Consider the following 21,372-nt stretch of genomic DNA (forward strand, 5'->3'; position numbering starts at 1 on the left):
CCCTCAGCCACCATCGCATGGAACTTGGAGCCTCTGTAAGGAAAGAGGGCGTGTGACGCAGTCGCAGTCGCCCGGGACGCAGCTCAGATTCACACCTGACGCCCCTGGAGCCTGACCGTGCGCGAACCCGGCCGCATTCAGTTTCCTCACTTGTGAAGAAGAGAAGGCATGCTGTCCGGCTTTTTGTTCTTTCCCAGGCACATCAGCACTTCGCTAGTGTCCCTGCGCAGCGCGCACTGTGTCTTCCCTCTGCCGCTGCGCTGGGCCACAGGGAGCCCCGTGGTCCCCTGGCCCGCTGCCCTCTGCCGCCGGATGGCTGCAGCCGCCTCCTCCAAGAGCCCGTCGGGGTCTGCTCCTGGCACCTCCCGGGTGCGCCAGAACTTTCACCTGGACTCTGAGGCCGCAATCAACCGCCAGATCAACCTCGAGCTCTATGCGTCCTATGTGTACTTGTCCATGGCCTATTACTTCTCCCGAGATGACGTGGCCTTGAACAACTTCGCTAGGTATTTCCTTCGCCAGTCCCAGGAGGAGACCCTGCATGCAGAGAAGCTAATGAGGCTGCAGAACCAGCGAGGAGGCAGGATCTGCCTGCAGGACATCAAGAAGCCTGACCAAGACGACTGGGAAAGCGGGCTGAATGCCATGAAGTGTGCTCTGCTCTTGGAAAAAAACGTGAACCAGTCCTTGCTGGAATTGCACACTCTGGCCTCAGACAAAGGCGACCCCCACTTGTGCGACTTCCTGGAAACCCACTATCTAAATGAGCAGGTGAAGTCTATCAAAGAACTAGGGGACCATGTGCACAACCTGATTAAGATGGGGGCTCCAGACTGTGGCCTGGCAGAGTACCTTTTTGACAAACATACCCTTGGCAATGAAAACAATCAGAACTAAGCCTTCCCCACCACCACGGTGTGCCAGGACTCAGTCAGCTGTCTCCTACCTCCTTGCCCTTATAATGCATTTCCACCTTTATAAGTCCTCTGTTATACTGTCTCTTCAATAAAATGATTTGCAGAGAAAATGAATTTAGCCCATGTAAATGAGGGCTTTTGGCCCAGCAATTTTCCCACCTAGAAAGGTAGTTCAGGATAATATGGTATAAAAGAGACTGCAAAAAAGCTACTGAAAGTAGATGTAAACTTTCTCCAGTTACCAAATATATTCCAGACCATGAACCCTCACTAAAAGTCCATGATTATTCAACTCAACAAGTGCCTGTTATTTTTAAGACTTAATGATAATCTAAAATGGGAAAATGTGTAAGATAAATATATAAATAGCTATAACAAGATGAAGAATATAGTATTGTCAAAACCAGACATGCAAAATACTATGACAATTTTTACTCTTTTCTAAAGTGTGTTCCAAGAAATAGTAATGTCTCAAGATCTGTTTTTTTAAAAGATTTCATAATCAAATAAATTCTAGACAAGCAACATAAGATGTCAATGCTGGCCTTGGAAGTCACAACATATATTTATTAGCATTTTAAGGGCTCTGGGAAGTCTTGAAATTAAAAACAAAAAAAAATCTTTGCTTATTTTTGTTTAGCTCAATATTTCCCAAAGATATTCAGTCTCAGCTAGTTTTTTGGTCCCCTTTTTTGATGTTAATATAACTATCCAGATCTGATTTAAGACAACACACTTCACCACTGGGATATATAAGCCTCCCTATTAACACACCAAAAAGAGTGATTGTACTGCAGAAAACAGCCCTCTATGGCCTTTAAAGTGAAGCAGAAAAAAACACCATGTGACAGAAAAGTCCAGAAGGGAGGAGGCATCAGCTGAGCAGATGTTTTCTTGGGAGCATGAGAGGAGGAGGTGTGATAAAACGGTGACAGAATATTCGCTCAGGAGACCTCAGACTAGATTAAAGAGAACTGGGTGATGCTTGGAAAGATGGACTGGAGGGAAGTATGAGTGTAAGAAAAGGGTTAAGTTCAATTTAGTGAGCAATGGCAGTGATGTGAAGGGCTCTCAATAGAAAAATGCTGTGCTAAGAGTTGAGCAACTGGAAGATTAGTTGTACAGAATAAAAATCTGTGGAGAGTCTAAATGTCTGTTAGTTTGGGTCCTCTGAGAAAAAGGTGTCAAGATGGGGTAAGGGTGTTATGATTAAAAGGAGCAGCCAAAGGGGAAATAAAGGCAGGGCTGTCATCATTACAATCTAACAAAGAATTAATATAGCAAGATGGAAGCAAAGTTTCACAAATTGACCCAGTAATCCTGAGACTGGTCCAGTAAGACTGCCAGGCATCCCAAACAACACAAGTAAATTAGGAGAGTGCAGTGACAGGAGGGTCTTGAAAGTTTGTGTGCATCATCTCCGCTAGCTGAGAAAAGGAAAACCTTGAGACTGTGTATTCATCCCAAGGCCTGAAGGGGGAAGGGGAGGGGTCCACAGTGCCCCAAGAAAGAGCCCATAAATATCTTTGGTTAACTGCCTGCCTCCTCTCTACTCGTATGTAAAATGAACAAATAGAGTCTAGAGCAAGGTAAGGATTCAGGCAAACAGACCCCCCACACCTCTGTTGGGTAGTCACGTTTCCAGGGGGAAAGCTGGCATCATCTTTACCGGTCAATCAAAATATGACTCCCTCACCCCTATCCCACCGATTATGTAAGTCCTCAGAACAAAGGACTCACTCTCTTGGCTCTTTTAGCCACATGGGGGGGGACCCCTGGCCATCTGGCCTCTGGCCACCCTGATCTTTTTTTTTTTTTTTTTTAATAATTTTATTTGGTTACTTTTCAAGTACATTTTTTTTCCCTCTTCCCCCCCCCCGCCCGGTCTCCCCCCTCCCTCCCATTCCCCCCCCCAAGTCCTCATCTCTGTGTCATTCATACTTGTTCCTCAAAATCCCTCCCCCTTTTTCCCCTTAAGTTCCCTTCCCTCTCCCCTCTGGTCGCTGCCCACTTGTTCTCTATTTCAGTGTCTTTGTTTTTATTCTATTTGCTTATTTGTTTTATTCTTTAGCTTCCTGTCAAAGGTGAGATCATATGGTATTTGTCCTTCAATGCCTGGCCTATTTCACTCAGCATAATGCTTTCCAGTTCCATCCATGTTGTTGCAAAAGGTAGTAGCTCCTTCTTTCTCTCTGCTGCATAAAATTCCATGGTGTATATGTACCACAATTTTTTGATCCATTCATTTACTGATGGGCACCTAGGTTGCTTCCAACTCTTGGCTATTGTAAATTGTGCTGCTATGAACATTGTGGTGCATAGGTTCTTTGAAATTGATGTTTTAGGATTCTTGGGGTATAATCCTAGCAGTGGAATTGCTGGGTCAAAAGGCAGGTCAATTTTTATTTTTCTGAGAAAATTCCATACTGTTTTCCATAATGGTTGTACCAGTCTACAATCCCACCAACAGTGAACTAAGGTCCCCTTTTCCCCACACCCTCTCCAACATTTGTTGTTTGTTGCTTTGTCTATTATAGCCATCCTGACTGGTGTAAAGTGGTATCTCATTGTGGTTTTAATTTGCATCTCTCTGATAGCTAACGATATTGAGCATCTCTTCATGTGTCTCTGGATGTTCTGTATGTCCTCTTTAGAGAAGTGTCTGTTCAAGTCCTTTTCCCATTTTTTAATTGGGTTCGATGTCTTCCTAGAGTGGAGTCGTGTAAGTTCTTTGTATATTTTGGAGATTAAACCTTTGTCTGAGGTATCATTGGCAAATATGTTTTCCCATACAGTTGGTTGTCTTTTTAATTTAATACTGTTTTCTTTAGCCATGCAGAAGCTTTTTATTTTGATAAGATCCCATTTGTTTATTCTTTCCTTTATATTCCTTGCTCTAGGGCACATATCTGTAAAAATGTTGCTGCGTGGAATATCTGAGATTTTCTTGCCAATGTTCTCCTCTAGGACTTTAATGGTGTCATGGCTTATATTTAAGTCTTTTATCCACCTTGAATTTATTTTGGTGTATGGTGTAAGTTGGTGCTCAAGTTTCATTTTTTTGCACGTAGCTGTCCAGTTCTCCCAACACCATTTGCTGAAGAGGCTATCTTTACTCCATTTTATGTTACTGCCCCCTTTGTCGAATATTAATTGACTGTAGAGGGTTGGGTTGATTTCTGGGCTCTCTGTTCTGTTCCATTGGTCTATGTGCCTGTTTTTATGCCAGTACTAGGCTGTTTTGATTACAGTGGCTTTGTAATACAGTTTGATATCAGGTATTGTGATCCCTCCTACTTTGTTCTTCTTTCTCAAAAGAGCAGCTGCTATTCGGGCTCGTTTATGATTCCATATAAATTTTTGAAGTGTTTGTTCTATGTCTGTGAAATACGACATTGGTACTTTAATAGGTATAGCATTGAATCTGTATATTGCTTTGGGTAGTATGGACATTTTGATGATGTTAATTCTTCCAATCCATGAACATGGTATATGTTTCCATTTGTTTGTGTCTTCCTTGATTTCTTTCTTCAGTGCTGTGTAGTTTTCTGCATACAGGTCTTTTACCTCTTTGGTTAGGTTTATTCCCAGATATTTTATTTTTTCTTTTTGCTATATCGAATGGGATTTTTTCCTTGATGTCTGCTTCTGCTGATTCATTGTTTGTATACAAAAATGCCTTTGATTTCTGGATATTGACTTTGTATCCTGCTGTTTTGCCAAATTCATTAATTAGTTTGAGCAGTTTTTGGGTAGAGTCTATAGGATTTTCCATGTACACTATCATGTCATCTGCAAACAGTGACAATTTTGTTTCCTCCTTTCCTATTTGGATGCCTTTTATTTCCTTTTCCTGCCTGATCGCTGTGGCCACCCTGATCTTGCCACCCATGCCTTTTCTCCCCTATTAGAACTTAGCACTAATAAACTTTGCTTGCATGCTAGTAAGCTTGCTGACCCGTAATTCTTTACTATGTCAGTAAGAAGAACTAAGTTTCTGGGAGTTTTTCCCATGATAAGAATATAAGAAATTTATTAGAGAAAACAGAAAGACCCTTGAGAAAAAAATGGGGAAGGAGCTGGAAGAAGCAGGGAGAGTCTTCAGACTCTGTGAGTCTGATCCTGGGAGAAGGAAGGAAGGAAAGGATGTGCAAACGTCTAAGGAAAGTTCTGCCAAGTCTGCAAGGCTGTCTGAGAAACCTCCAGCCAAAGCTGCTCATCAGAGGAATCCCAAGTCTCTGAGAAATGGGCCTTCCTAAGCACATTTCCAGGGCTCGGTTATTGACTGGGAATGATCCACGGGGTGTGCAACTGCACCACAAACTGAGAGACAAATTGATTCTAGAGAACAGTGGCTGGGGTCCTTGGCACATCGTGCTCCCTGCAGCTCTGGATCTGAGAGGCACACCCACCTGGCTGCATACACTCAGCGGAACAGTTTAGATTAAAATACTACACAAGGGAACCCTGCAGCTATTAAATATGTTGTCAAACACATAATGATGTGGGCAGAAATTCACAATTCAATGATGAGAAAGTGTGAAGTTCTCTTGTGATTACTTCTACATTCTCAGTGAAATCTGAGGATTATCAACTGACAGTAAGAGGGCGAGGGATTAGGAGATTTGAGATGAGAATGTGTAAAATAGTTATCTAGGATAATGGTTATTAAATGCTTTTGACAGCAACATAATATAGGAAAGATCACTATTTAGGATGTAAATGCATGAACACACGCACCCAAGAATTCACTTACTTCACTTACTTTCACTTCACTTCAATTCTATTTAATTAAAAAAATGGTGGATAGTGACTCACTTAATAATTTCATCACACACTAATGGGTTACAGTCCATATATAGTTGGAAAAAACTCATCTAGAAGAATTAAAGAGGAAATTTTCTGAAGAAATGTAATAGAATGATTGTGTAGCAAAAGAAGCCAACCTAAGGAATGTACAGTGAGAGTGAGCAGCATAATTAAAAACAATTCATTTTGTGCTTTCATTTCATTCCTGCTCAAGTGGTATTTTATAGAGAGAGTTTTCTGTCTATCCACTCAAAATTAATCACCAGTTTCCCATCATTCTCTGTCCTGTTACTTGACTTGTTTTCCTCTCTAGCACTTACTACCACCTAACACCTTTTTTTATTTGCTTATATTTCCTTCATTCCTGGAATGTGAATTCTGAGGGATGGGGACTTGGTTTTTTTCATCGCTGTCTCCACAGGTCTAGAGCAGTACTTATCTTTTAGTGCATTCTCAATGATTGTAAGTGAGCCGGTGAGTGAGTGAAGACATCCAGAAGCCAGTTAGAAGTGCTGGTCAGCATCTCTGAAAAAGTATCAGATGAGTGAATCTGGAAGTTATCCATATAGAGTTGATAAGTAAAACTGTGAAGAGGCTGCACTAACAAAGAAAAGAGGAGAGAGACAGCGAGGAGTCCAAATATAGAAGCTTGAAAAATGGAAGGAGCTCTATATTTAGGGCAGATTAGATAAAGAACACTTGACAAGATACAGAAAAGGAATGTAAGAATAGCAAGACCAGAAAAACAATACTGATCTGAGAAGCCCTGAGAGGAGAGAGTTTCCATTAAGTGCTGAAGAACTTAAAGAGGTTAGGGTTGAAAGGCCATCAGAGTGGGCATTGGGAAGTCACTGGTTAATTCAGAACTGTGAGATACAAGGCCAAATTCATAGGGTTAAGGTAAATGAGATGGAGAACACAGAAGTTCTTTTGAAAAGTTTTTATTTTTTAAGTAATTGAAGGAGCAGAAGGGTAGAGGGTGGCTGTGAGTGTTGTAAGACCAGGAAAGAGGACAAAAGTAACGATTTGAGCAGTGATAGAAAGATGTCCCCAGGGAGAACAAAGCACGAAGTAAAGAGCACATGTCTGACCCCGGTGGGTGTGCCCTCCCAACCAGCATGCGTACAAGAGGAGAGAAGTGACATGCACTTTAAGATGAGAAGAGGGCGAACTGAGGCACTTACACTGGCTGAGCTTGAACTTCTGAATAAAGAGGCAAATGAGATCACCTAGTGAGAGATGGCTACCTCTCTGTGGAAATATTTTAATTAATTTCATTTATCAGAGATTATTACAAAAACAGGCCCTGGCTGGTGTAGCTCAATGGATTGAGCACGGCCTGTGAAGCAAAGTGTCTCCAGTTTGATTCCCAGTCAGGGCACATGCCTAGGTTGAAGGCCAGGTTCCCAGTAGGGGATACATGAGAGGCAACCACACACTGATTTTTCTCTCCCTCTCTCTCTCCTCTTCCCTTCCCTTCTCTCTAAAACCAAATAAATAAAATATTTAAAAAATAGTAAACATAAGTTATTTTACATATAGGATATAATATGTACTCTGCCTAACACTTAAAGCAAACACTGGAGCTTTTACAAATTAAAAAGCATGCACCTGGAATTGAGCCAAGTGGAGGCTAGATTCTAAACAGAAACCTGGAATACAGAAAGATATGACTCCAAACCCCTAAGTGTCACTAAAGGTTATATTACCCTTGAATACAACACCCAGTAATGCGGAGACCCAAGGCCTTCAGACTTGCAGGAAAATATAGCACATTTCTTTCCCCACTAGCAGCTCCTGAAAATCATGATCCGTCACATTGAATTGTTTATTATGTTTTGAACAGTTCATTTAAAAAGGCGTGGGATGGGTGGAGAGAATGAATTTCCTTATTGAAAGCCAGAAAGTTCAATTTTATAAAAAATTGAGAATTACCTTCAAGCTTTCCACTCCTGACCACACTGTAACAAAGAAAGTTGAGAGACATGCATGCAGAAAAAAAGGGAGCAACTCGGGCTGCTTCAGGACACACTCTTCATCCTTCCACTCCCTCTAAGAGAGGCATTTAGGAAGCAGACAACCAGAAAACCAGCCCAATTGCTAACCAGAACTGACAAGGGTAGTATGTATGCTTACAACAGACTGTTAAACATGAACTGTCAAGCAGTACTCAGTTTATGAAATCAGAAAGATACACAAACATCGGTATTTGTTGTTAGCTTTCCTAAGCTTCATATTCCTGTTGTGAACAATTAGGACACAATAGGTATATTTGTTTTGAATGAGTAAATGAACAAGGTATACATGCAAATGCACATGCACGTGCATATGCACACTCTGAATTTCAGATGGAATTCTAATGCCCCCAAAAAAGAGGGATGGCCAGGCAGTCCTTGAGAACAGCTCACAGACATACGCTTAGAGTTGAGTTCCTTCCAAGCAACCTGGCCAATTTCCAAGTACAGATGGTGGCCAAACAGTCTTCTGAGAGACATACCTAGTGCTTTTGGACATACTTTAGTTGCTCGCAAACCCCTTGAGTGCCATATTTTCATAGGCTGAATTATCAAAAAAATTTCCAGTACCATAAGGAGCTGCTAGACTAATAAAATAGTTTATTGCATGAACTATACACAGATATAGAGAGTATAGACTGATCATTAAAAGCCCACACTTGAGCTTTCAGAGTACCTAGGTGAGAACAGCTATTCTACCACATACCAACTGCATGATTTGGGGAAAAGTCTCTGGAGACTGATTTTCCTCTGCTGTAATAACAGCTTACCTCAAAGCTTATTGGGGGGTTTTTATGAGCTAAAGTACATTAAGTTCAGCACATCATCTAGTACAATCAGAGCAAATGCACAATATTAGCTGCTTAAGCTTGTGAGTGCTTTTGGGGGGGTGTTTGCCTGTGTATACAAAGACTATCTCGGAGAGGATAATACCAGCTGCTCTCAATGAGCAGAACCTGGTACCGGGGAAAGGGGCACTAGGAAGAATTTTTTCATTACATAGCATTTCCCATCTTGTGCATATGTCAACCACTTGAAATCATTACCTTTTGAAAATTCATAAAACTCAAATACAGCAAATGCATAGGAGCCGCTATAAATTTTACTCACTCCCAAGGAGTGCACATATGCTGCATCTTTCTATACCGTGTTTCCACATCAAATTAAGAAGTAATCCAAGTACAAAGTTGGAGGACTCATATTTCTCTTCTTTTTATCTAGCCTAAGGCATTCACCATAATTGCTTATTTTGCTCTCTCCTTAGGCCTTGACTGAATATACACAGTACTCACTTCATATTGTTTCAATTTGCATGAATTTCAGTTACTACAGTATAGTTAAATAACTGTCCCTCAGTAACATGATTAAAATTTCAGTTACTATGGTATAATTACTGTGAGTAAATTGCAGAAAGAACTAACATTGCTGCTAGCTCTTTCATCCACAAATCACTATATAAATAACATATGCACTTATAGTACAAATAACATATGCACTTCATCACCAGTTGCCAGTCACACAGGTCTACCATAGTCTGTCGGCAATTGGTCACTGTGCATCTGTGATTGCTTCCTTCACACAGTAAAGCATATAGGTGTGTTGCCTCCTTGTCAGTCAGTGATAAACTCAGGAAACATTTTGTAATATCGAGTAATCCAAAGAGAGAATTGGCCATAAAATGAAAATGTAACCAAAAAAAAATAAAAAGCAATACTGCTGGAAGTGAAATTGGATACTATTAGAACTTATTGACCTAACTGAACAGCTATGATAAAAAAGAAAGATATATCAGAAAAGTGACACCAGCAAAAAAATTCACAGTAATGGAATTCTTAGAGATATTTCACAACATTGAAAGTGCAAAAGATAAAATTTTGGAAAGAATCCACATTTTGACATGACTATGACAATTCACCAAGGCAAAAAAAAATAGTAATTCTAGCTCCGTATTCTGTTTTATTATATGGGAAAAAAGGCAAACACTGATTCAACTTTGCTTGGGTTATTTTTCAAAGTAAAAAAAAAATTGTTTTCTCAATGTTTCTAGTGTTTTAAATTAGTGTACTATATAAATATTAGTTTTACTATTGTTCTGATTTTACTTTACATTTATAACCAACAATAAGAGTGTTCAAATATTTTGACCAAAAAAAACCCTTAAAGGCCACACAAACATTTTAATTTTCCCCAATGATTATTAAAATTACTTTGCATCATTTCAGTTTGCAAGGCCATTTTTACAGCCCTGCAAAATAGGAGGTGTATGTATATTCAGTAAAGTAGAAAACTGATTTGTCTGTCAAGAATACCATTTCAAAGATTTTTTTCTGTTATCAGGCATTTCCTTCACTTAAATAAGTATCTTTGAATTATTATAGGTAGTAATACAGGGAAAATTTTATTGTGAATGCAAGGAAACTAGAATTAGGGATGGTGTTCCTGTTTAAAGTTTAATAATAGGAAGTAATATAAGCATTGTACTGTACAATTTATGAGCTATCTTTGCATGCATTCACTTATTTCTCACAACAATCCTATAATGTAGGTGCCATTTTCACCTGACTGATGAAGAAACTGAGACCCATCCGTGACACTAGCAGCCAGGGGTCACGCCCGACTGGGACTTGGAGACTTTACTTTCAGGTTCTGGGAGTTTTCACTATATCATCTTGCCTTCCTAGGAAAGGAATTGAGACCAAATCCACTGGGAGTCCCTCACCTGAGGAATCTCTACAACGTACTTCTTTTCCACCAGTGAATGTACACTTCATGCTCAATTTTAAAGAATAAATGATTTATTAATCCAGTTAAAGTCATTAACATAATGCAATATTGTCACACTCTTAATTATTAGATGCATTATCAATCACAGTAATTGGCACCAAAAATGTGACCAATGTCAGTAGTATTTGAGTTCAATTTCTTGATTGTTAATATTCCATTGCCATTAGTGAGCTGTATATATATATTACTGTATTCAAATGGTCATAAGAAAAGAATGATTTTCCACTAATTGAAAAGGATCTGCACAAAATAATTGAAGGTCCTTTATTTTCTTCTTTATTGACATGAGTTCAGGAGAGCCTACCCGTCCACCAGTGAACCAGAAAAACATTTGATAGACTTGTTTCAAACATTTTTTATGCATACATTTGAAATACATGTGAGGAATAACAACAGCTTTAGGATGGACTATGTTATTTCTGGCTATTCCTCATTTTGAAAGTAACAAGAGCAAGATAGAAATAAATGGGAACTGTAAGTGGATAAATTCAATGTCACAAACCTGAAAACATTTTAATGACACTGATCTTATAGTTGGCAGCATGGTACGTCTCTCTATAATCTCACACAAACTGCATCCAAAGGAGAGAACAGTTAGGAAGAAGCAAGGTGCTAAGTGAACAAACTTAGAGGAAAAATTCTTTCCTGGATATCAGTGAAACAAAATGATTTAGTAAAGAAGAAACAGAGCTGTGTCCTTCATGTAACACAAGAAAACTGGTCAAGTATAGATAAGAAATGATGATTAAAATAAATGAGAATTTGTGAGAAGAATTTGTGGGAATACAAAAAAGAATTAGGACTGTCAGGAAAGAAAAAAGGATGTAGTTGGAAACCTAATTATGCATATCATTTCCCTTTCCCTCAACCTTCATGTCCAAGTTCTGTTAATTTTTACCTCCTAAATATTTCTTGAATATGTCTAACCTCTGCATCTTCACCCTGCACTATCCCCCATGATCTTTCTCCCAGACCTCTGTCATCACCTTTGAAACTGACTTCCCTATCTGCTCTGTCCCAGTCTGCTCTTCAACAGGACAGTGATTTTTACAAAACAGATATCCGATCATGTTACCCATGATCAGGCTCTTCTATGTTGTTGCACTGCAATTGGAGCAAACACAAAATTACTTGATTTGGCACACAGGGTCCTGTGTGGTCTGCCTCTGCTGCTGCTATAACATCATGTCCCACCTCCCCACGGGCTGAACTGGCATTATTTTAGCCTCTAGGTTCACCCTCCTGCTGCTTTGCTCCATTTGCTTAGAAAGTGCTTATTCTTTCTTCAACTCCTTACCTCCTGTTTGACCTTTAATTCTGAAACTGCTACTTACAATAGGAAGAGATCTTGTTTGCCCCTCCATAAGCACTCTACTCTTCTCCACCTTTCTCCTTTCTTCGAGATGTTAATTTCAGGATATGTATTAATGGGCTCACCTACCCTGTGCCTTCTTCAAGGTATTTATTCTCCCTCCTCCCACCTTTCAATATCACGGCAAGTTAGCAGCATCCTTTATGGACTCGACACCTGTGAGGAAAGCAGCTTCCTCCACTTAGCCCCTCTTTCTCCGGGTTCTAATAACCCCCTCAAACTCTTGCTGCCCTGGGATACAAATGTCTAACCCTTACCTTACTCTGATACCACACCTTTGTAAAAAGCTGATTTATACTCTCTTCGAATTATTCTATTTAGGCCTTATGTTTCATCTCAAAACCCTATGGTCTTTTCCCTGATGATCTTTCTTCGAGATAACCTTCTAATACTAGTGCCCTCAAGCCAATCTATGCAGCTTGTGGTCTTGGATGTAACAAGTGTTCCTAATCGCATCTCCCTGAGTGTGCCTCTATTACACTCAGAATGCCTACCTTAATATTCAGCTGCCCTAATACCCACCCCTCGAATTCAGAAGTTTCCTCTGCCATGAGCCTTTGACGCCCTCCGCCTGAAACCTTTGGGTCTGTGTGGGGGAAGTCATTCAGGCCCCCGTCGCCCTCTGTACCTATGTGCCATAGCCTTTCGCAGCCCATAGTTGCCTCTTTATTCATTCCTCAAGGCTCCACAAGGCTCTGAATCCCTAAGTGCTTATTTTCTAGTCCCCAGGGCCTAATAAATTACATGGTATATGACAGCTATTCTATAAATGAGTCAAACTACAAAGCTGTCTGTGTAGGCCAGCTAAAGTAGTTCAGAGCCTTACAGTAATTTACTAAGGCACAGTATGTTACCAAAATACTTATCTATTTACCCAAAACATTTTTTTCTCCAAATACAACATCTTAGTGAGAATATAATTATTACAGCCAAAAGCTGCAGCAGTGTACAGAATGATGTAATCTCCATCAACCCCTTATTCCTTCTTCAAATAAAATCTTGAAGCTTACTTCTCAATCCTCCTTTACTGAGAAATTTATCCCATGGTGCTGAAGAAAATCAAGTACATTGAAAATAAGAATAATCCAGAAAACTGGATCAAAGGTTTTGGAGGGTTTTTCCAGGTAAAACATGAATTTTTCATAGCATTGCTATTCCCGTAGCACTTGCTGTATTGATGTACATTAACCACTTGTTTAAAGGCTCTTATAAAAGTTTTTTTTTTTCTATATGGCTACCTCTTTCTCACTCTGTTTCACCCAGTTTTTTAAAGGAGGTTACACTGTGCCGACTGGATTTTTCTACCGCTTCCAGGGCCAAGGTGCTTATCCTTTCAGCTGCTGGGGATGTTGGCAGTTGATGACTCACAGCTGAATCCTCCCTTCTACACCCCCAACTGAAGGGAGCGGAAGCTGCAACAGCACATCCCCTTCGGGGAAGCAGTCCACATCCAATGACTCGTCAATGCAGAGGACTGCGAGGAGGGAGTGCAAAACATACAGGGGAGGGCTCAAAGGCCCTCTTGCTCCAGTTTGGAATGACCATGCAGGAACATTCCAGCTCCAAGAATCCCCATGGGATCAGCTGAGCCACTGTTGCGATGGCATTACAGCCCAGTCCCCCACCCCAACTTAATCCAATTTCCTTTATTTCCATTTAAGGGTTGATTTGAGGAGCACTCCTCCATAACCTACTGGGTGCTCATCTTCATCTCACAGTCTGCTTCCCAGGCAACCTGACTGTGAGAGCTGTCAAGAAGGATCCCATATTGATAAACTGATATGAATTCTTCCATGACTGTTTAATCACAGGCAAACATATATGGGCATATACATGTGCACATGTATTATGAATACATATGATTTTTCTGTTTTTAAAATGGATTCTAATTATATTTTCTTTAATTTTGTTCCATTTTATAATACATATTATAAATTCTTCTATGTAATTTGTATAACTTCATAGCTTTAGTTTATTCTTTTAACCCCTAATTAATATTACATGATGCAGACACATCAAAATGTATTTACTCACTCGTCTTCTGAAGGTCATTCGCTTGTTTGTATTTTGGCTTCCATGAACAATGCTGGATGAAAATATACAAACAGTCCCCAAAATACTCCTTTTAACAACTCATGGTGTGGTAGAAATAAAAATAAAATAAAAGGAAATATACATTTTTAAAAGCATGTTTCTACTTTCTTTTACTTTATTTTTTTCTTGCCTTTTTTTTACTGTTGTTCAAGTAGACTTGTCTCCGTTGTCCTCCCAGCACTGCCTCCATCCCAGCCATTCCCACCTCCCTCCTCGGTCTTGCTCGGTTTACCTTTCTTTTAAGTTAGTGTCAAAATGGAGTTACAAGTTACTAGTCTACTTAATTTTTTGTAAAGCAAAATTTTAAGTCCAGACTTTCTTAAAAGAACTTATACGACTCCACTCTAAGAAGACACCGAACCCAATTAAAAAATGGGAAAAGGACTTGAACAGACACTTCTCCATGGAGGACATACAGAATATCCAGAGACACATGAAGAGATGCTCAATATCGCTATCCATAAGAGAGATGCAAATTAAAACCACAATGAGATACCACTTTACACAGGTCAGGAAGGCTATCATAAACAAAGCAAAAAACAACAAATGTTGGAGAGGGTGTGGGGAAAAGGAGTCCTTAGTTCACTGTTGGTGGGATTGCAGACTGGTACAACCATTATGGAAAACAGTATGGAATTTTCTCAGAAAAATAAAAATCGACCTGCCTTTTGACCCAGCAATTTCACTGCTAGGATTATATCCTAAGAATCCTAAAACATCAATTTCAAAGAACCTATGCACCACAATGTTCATAGCAGCACAATTTACAATAGCCAAGAGTTGGAAGCAACCTAGGTGCCCGTCAGTAAATGAATGGATCAAAAAATTGTTGTACATATACACAATGGAATTCTATGCAGCAGAGAGAAAGAAGGAGCTCCTACCCTTTGCAACAACATGGATGGAACTGGAAAGCATTATGCTGAGTGAAATAGGCCAGGTGTTGAAAGACAAATACCATATGATCTCACCTTTAACAGGAAGCTAAACAACAAAACAAACAAGCAAGCAGAATAAAAACAAAGACACTGAAATAGAGAACAAGGGGACAGTGACCAGAGGGGAGAGGGAAGGGAATTTAAGGGGGAAAAAGGGGAGGGATTTGGAGGAACAAGTATGAAGGACACAGGGATGAGGACTGGGGGGGCTGGAAATGGGAGGGAGGTGGGGAGCATGGGGTGGGGGGGGCTGGGATGGGAGAAATAGACAAAAAACTGTACTTGAAAAATAACTAAATAAAATTATTGAGGGGGAAAAAAAAGCAATAGAATGTACCCAGCCTCTTTCCCCCCAAGATTTGGTAGAAGAAAGTCTCAACATTTATTCAAAAGTCAGAAACTGATGTGGAAAGGAAGCCAGTTTTCTCAGGATCCTGAGACTAAGTGTTGGTTTTTGAACTCAGAAAACAATGGTGTCCATTTAGAATTGACATACAATGTAGCATTTTTAAATGCACTCAAGTGCGAGATTAACTAGATGTTACCAACTCTGATTTTAAAAGCAAACCATTATGATAATTAAAAAAAATACTAAATCTTAAATTCTTAAGTGTATCTCTGATGACATAAAATAAAATGTACAATCACGCACAGTTCAGCTATCATGTCATTTGAAAATCTATTCTAATTTGCAAGGCAAACACTTTTCCTCTTTGTTTTAGCTAAATTAGAAGTTAATGAACTGAGTGTTCTAGTGTAGCATTAACATAAATAAACACAAATCCATGACAAAGTGAGTTAATCAAATTGAGTTGAACAATACATTTTCCCAAGTATATTATACACAAAATCACAGGCTGGGGAGTAATTGTTTTTATGCATGGGCACTTGGTGTTTTCAACTTAAAAGTATTTTTGCAAAGTTAAATAATTCTTCTTTTTTTTTTTTTAGTAATCTCAACCTATTGGTTGCTAATGTTAGGACACCATCTTGTGGATAAGTCATCTAATTTGAAAACCTTTTTGAAATCACATAGCAAAAGATAAAAAATGTTTTAAGTATCACAGAAATTAATATCTTCATGTTTATGTTTTTTAACATTTCTACTTGTGGGTAAGTAAGGCTAAGGAAAGTACTCAATAATTTTTATCAAAAGAGCCTTTTTCCCATTGTGTATTAGTTACAAAGCAAATGTTAAATTCCATAATAGTTATCTGTTAGAAAAGCTTTTTAATAATTTTTTACAAAGAATGAACGAAATCCATATTAATAAAGGTAACCCGCCATTTACCACTACAATACAGTGCCAAGTAACTTTTTGGATGTAGGTTCATTGCCCAAGTGTCGTTCCTGGGTTTCACATGATCAATATCCATAAGAATATTTTAGGCATATGAGAATTTCAAATATCGTATTTATTTTCTCTTTAAAAAGTATTAATATCTCCATTAGCCTACCTATACATCTGAAATAAAAAAGGCTTTGATACTTTAAAATAAGAAAATACTATACAACTGGGCTTTGTAACAAAGGAGGTGACTGGAGCACTGCCTACACACGTGGTAGAAGGCTAAACTTTGCTCCTGCCTCTGGGGCCAATCAGGCATCCATTCTGGACAAATCAATCCACTTGTCATGCCTTATTTATTATAGCTTTGAAAAGAAATAATGGCAGGTTATCCAGAGAATTTTTGCAAAGATACATGTAGTATGGGTAAAATTTCTGCTGCTACTATGACATAGGACATGAGAAGAGAAATGAATCTGATTTTATTCAAGATCCTAATTCTAATTGTTTCAGATTCTAGTTCTGAAACAACTGTTTTTTTTTATTTAAAAAATTTTACCGATCACCCTTATATCCTTCCAACACATTTTTCTTTTAGTAAGCTATTTTAATCTTTGTTTTGTTGCTTGCAATAAAGCATGATGGCTAACACACCGTGTAACTCTGGGTAAGTTATTACACCCACTCAGTGGGAGGAGGGGTTAAAAGTACAGGCTTTGACCAAACAGATCTGAGTTTGTCATCTTCACTTACGAGCTGTGTTACTTGGGACAGTTATCGAGCTTCCTCTACCTTGGCTTTCTCATTTTCCTCACTGAGTTCTGAAGAGTGCTAAATTAACTTGCATAAAGCATTTATTACAGTGACTGGTTTATGTCAAATGGGGTGGGACAAAAAAATGGTAGTTTATCATAATTATTATAAGTAGCTGTAATTTAATTTGTCCTCCTCCCAAACTTGAAAATGAACCAGAGTGTGAAATAATCATCACTCATAACATTTGTAAAAGAAATAATGCTGTTTTGCACTGTTGCCCACAAAATACCCCATTAGAAGAAGACTTAAGCGGTACTTTGATGAAGTCTGATTCGATGTCCTTTAAATGACTGAAGCTTTAAAACAAGTTGTAATTTCCCAACTGCACCATAGTACACAGGAAACAATACGTTCAACTCATCAAAAGATTTAAATCTTCACAGACCATTAGTCTATGATGAAAATAATTTGTGAGAATCTTTGACTTACAAAGGTGACTTACCTTTCCTGTAATGGATTTGAGGCTGTTGTGGTTAATGTGGTAAGTCAAGGTTAAGCAGACTGATCAAATAGCTTCATCCCAGATGTCTTGGTAAAGCACCTAGAGAAATATAAAAAATCGCTCTCAGTCTTTTTCTTTGTACTACATAATCCTTTAAAAAGAAAAGTATGCCAATTAGTTATCTTAGAAATGTGATAGTTTATAGTTTTCAACCATATGTAAGACCATAGATTAATTGAACTCAAAATTTAGTTAACTAAACCAAAGCATTTCACAGGGGACAAAAAAAGTCTCACAAAATAAGTCAACCTGCCTCTTCCCCCATCACCTTTTTTTCCTTCATAATTCAAATCCTAAATTCCCTTTAGTGGCCAGCTCAATTCTTAACATTTCCCTGAATTCTTCCTTATTCATCACAATTACAAACGACCGTACTAGGCCATTTTAAACTTGATTGTGTCCCTCCTCATCTGCAATTCAGAGACAAATCAAAATAGCCCAAGCAAGCTAAAAACCTAGATTCCCAAATCCAAAGTCTTGAAATATAAATTTAATATTTAACTCAGAGGGAGGAAACTTGTTTTTTTAATGCTCATAAAAGTATAAACCTCTTTTTTGATATTCACACTAGAGGATTTATTACATGCCTAATATTTGAACTCATGTATATTGTCTTTATTTCATATTTTTCTCATCAATTATAACTGGATCGCATTTATGCATACTCAAAAAAGGCAATTCAACTTTTCAGAGATATATACGGGATGTGTATAGCCCAGATATTTTTCCAAAATTTGTGTAATATTTTCCTGACTTTTATATCAACAAAACATTTCAAACTATTGTTTTTGTCCTTGCCAGAGTTTTCTTATGCAATTTTCTGAACAGGCAGTCTCTCAAGAGGCAATTAAAGGACTTAAACTTCAGATAAAATACTCTTTTCTGCTAGACTGCATTCTTTCATTCATCATTCATTTTCAGAATTTCAGTTTCCATGGCTGGCTGTCGATTTTACGTGATTGCCAACTGATTGCACAGGGCTGACAGTGCAACCTGTATGTCCTCTGCACTGTATGCAACACCTGCTTAGATGAATATGAGTAGTGGTTAAAAGTGGTTTTTATTTTGAAATTTTTAGCTGTGGAGGTTGAATATGTCATTAGAAAGAGTTGTGTATGGAGTCACATGTGGTAATCCAAGGTCTCTTATCAATTGGCTGTTTGGATATCCACCCCTTAGTCTAATTCTTCTAAAAATCCTACCTCCTGCTACACCTTGTAAACTGATCCAGGCCAGGGACTTTGAAGTTCTCAAAACAGTGGGTGGAGTGAAGTGGTAACTGGTTCTAGATCATCTCTGTGTACCACATACTCTGTGGTACTGAAAAAATCCTCTAGGAATAGTTATTTGAAAAATCCATGATACATCCTGTTGCATATCATCCCCACCCTTAAAAATCATGAACCTAGCAGGTTAGTGTAATGTTAAGCTATAATAGGCACTTAATATGTATTTGTGGATTTCAAAAAGATTTTCCATGAATCTGTTTTATTGCCTTCATGATAATCTAGATTTCTTTCTTCCTGAGATAAAACATCTTCATATTATACCTCTTGGCAAAAGAGTCGTGTGCTTCAGAAGGACATATTTTGAGGTACTTTCTAATATATATCTTTCAATAATTTTAAACATGAGCATGTTTTTGCTGCTTGGTTATGCTAATATTTTTTAAATTAAACTTTATACTCACACTGTGCACTTAATAACTTTTTTATTGAAATCAATAGTGCATTCTATCATGAGCTGATTCACTGGCAGCAAAGATATGAGAGAAATATTCCGCATATTACAGTACTGCTTCCAATTGAATCCAAATTGATCCAGTGTGTTTATATATTAAGAATTCTTCATTGGAAGCAATGGAGCTGAGCCTGGATTAAGAATGCTCCATTGGTTTCTAGGAAGCGCAGTCATAAAACTTATTGCATTTAGTGTCCAGGGCCTCTTTCACTTCCCACCTCCCAACAACATGTGCGCTGACTTTTGACCCAAGACAATTCCATATCATTTCTTGTTCTCAAGGAAGGTTTTGTAAATATATTGCTCAGGAAGCTGAAGTCTGATCAAGGGCACCAGATGTTATTGCTATAAACAGTGGTTAAGATAGTATAAATAAATTAAAAGTGTCTTGTTGTTTACCTTTTTTAATCAAAGTTCTTGTAAACTGACGATTCCACCGTTACACCTGTGTGTGACAGTCCAGAGGCTGTGATGGTATTTCAGGACTGTCATTAGAGAAAAAAAGAGAACTCTGAGTTGCTTTTCTCTGGTCCTGGTTGTGAGTTAGGCTGAGTTGTTCGCCCGCCTGGTACTCATTCTCCACTGTGACAGGGAGCGCACCTTACAGCCAGGAAAGTGGCTGGGAGGACGTATGTAACCGGAAAATGATCAAAGGAGAAAGTTCTTTGTAAAAATGCCGGTTTCACATAATGCTAAATCAGTTATTTTGATTTAATTAGCAAAACATTTGAACTAAATTAAGAGACAGAGTTGGGTATCATTTACTCAGTTAAGCGCGCTCCTGTGTGTAGCAGGATGCTCATCACAGGAGAAAGAACAGTTAAACAGTGTACCAAGGAGTCACAGAATCATTTTAAAAGGCTCAGTCACAGGACTATTTTAATAGAAAATACCTTTAAAAGGCTTCTTGTACTTGTATGCTAACCACTCATCTTTTGTTCAAGCAAAAACTAAGAATAAATAAATTCATGGCTGATCAGTTCAAGAACTGCTTTCGGACAGGTTAGAAATCTCCTTTTAAGTGAAAACTGCATACATTTAAAATGTTATAGTGTTATTAAGCAAAAATCTTGAAAATATGTATTGATTTTTAAAGTCAACAGTAAGAAATATAAAATCTTATTAATTAAATAATTCATGGAGCCCTGGCTGGTGTAGCTCAGTGGATTGAGCGCGGGCCTGGGAACCAAGCAACCATAGTTCGATTCCCAGTCAGGGCACATGCCTGGGTTGCAGGCCAGTTCCCAGTAGGGGACACACAAGAGGCAACCATACATTGATATTTCTCTCCCTCTCTCCTTCCTTTCCCCTCTAAAGATAAATAAATAAAATCTTTTAAATAATTCGTGGGTTACAAAATATTTTAAACTATAATAGGCACATATATATATATAATTTATATTAAAATTACTTTTTAAATTTTTTTGGCTTCAGTAAACATTACCAGAATTAGTTATAATTAATCTTAATCCAATCTAAATTTAGAGGCTCAGGAAATCTTGATACTGTGTTTAACATATTAAGATTTTAAAGGCCTGATTGCAAATATAAATATAGTTTGTAACTATAGATATATATTACATCTTGTTATTCCTCTCAAGTCAAACAGAAATAAAGTAAACATGGTCCTTTGGCTAGAAGATTTTGGATTCCGATTACATTAGGCAAACAACCCAATTCTGTACAATCTTACATGAAAATCCTCCAAGAAAAGGTCTCATAAAAAATAATAATTTAAAGATTCCTATCTTGTCATAAATTGGGAGAGGTTTGTCTCAATGTATACTGGACCCAAATAACACTGGCCAAAGAGGAGGAAACAACAACTTAGGCTAAAAGGCTAAATTCCATTGACAGCACTGGTTTTGCTTTCCCAGCTTCATTCCAACTTCTTTGGTAAGAGGCCCTACTGTTTTGTCTGGAGGATTATTCTGTTCCCACTGACTGTGGTTTGGGCAGCATGTCAATGAAGAAGCCTTACCTTGCCCTGGCCAAAGGGAAGGGAACAACAGATCAATCTAGACCAATCAAACACACACAATCACTCTCAGGAATTCAACCCTCTCAGAAACTGAGCTCTGTGTTACAAAGGAAGAA

At 38.4% G+C, this 21,372-nt stretch overlaps 1 protein-coding gene and 1 long non-coding RNA gene across 2 annotated transcripts in view; one reads left to right on the plus strand and one right to left on the minus strand.

The window, feature by feature from the left end:
* The window catches only part of LOC119063975 (uncharacterized), a 40,469-nt gene extending 22,903 nt beyond the window's left edge, over window positions 1–17,566 (minus strand). Inside the window, exon 1 of the long non-coding RNA XR_005085279.2 lies at window positions 17,476–17,566. This is a non-coding gene — a long non-coding RNA (uncharacterized LOC119063975). The remainder of the gene's footprint in view (window positions 1–17,475) is intronic.
* On the plus strand, window positions 169–897 carry FTMT (ferritin mitochondrial). The gene has a single exon (XM_037165555.2). It carries the CDS (start codon window positions 169–171, stop codon window positions 895–897), a length of 729 nt encoding a protein of 242 aa, XP_037021450.2.
* Window positions 17,567–21,372: the final 3,806 nt, after the last annotated feature.

Source organism: Artibeus jamaicensis, unplaced genomic scaffold (assembly GCF_021234435.1).
Source record: "Artibeus jamaicensis isolate MK-2021 breed Jamaican fruit bat unplaced genomic scaffold, CSHL_Jam_final contig_402, whole genome shotgun sequence".
In the NCBI taxonomy this organism is placed as follows: Eukaryota; Metazoa; Chordata; class Mammalia; order Chiroptera; family Phyllostomidae; genus Artibeus; species Artibeus jamaicensis.

Bases quoted from the DNA above. Each gene is read 5' to 3' on its own strand.
- FTMT (XM_037165555.2), top strand. From the start codon at position 169: ATGCTGTCCGGCTTTTTGTTCTTTCCCAGGCACATCAGCACTTCGCTA.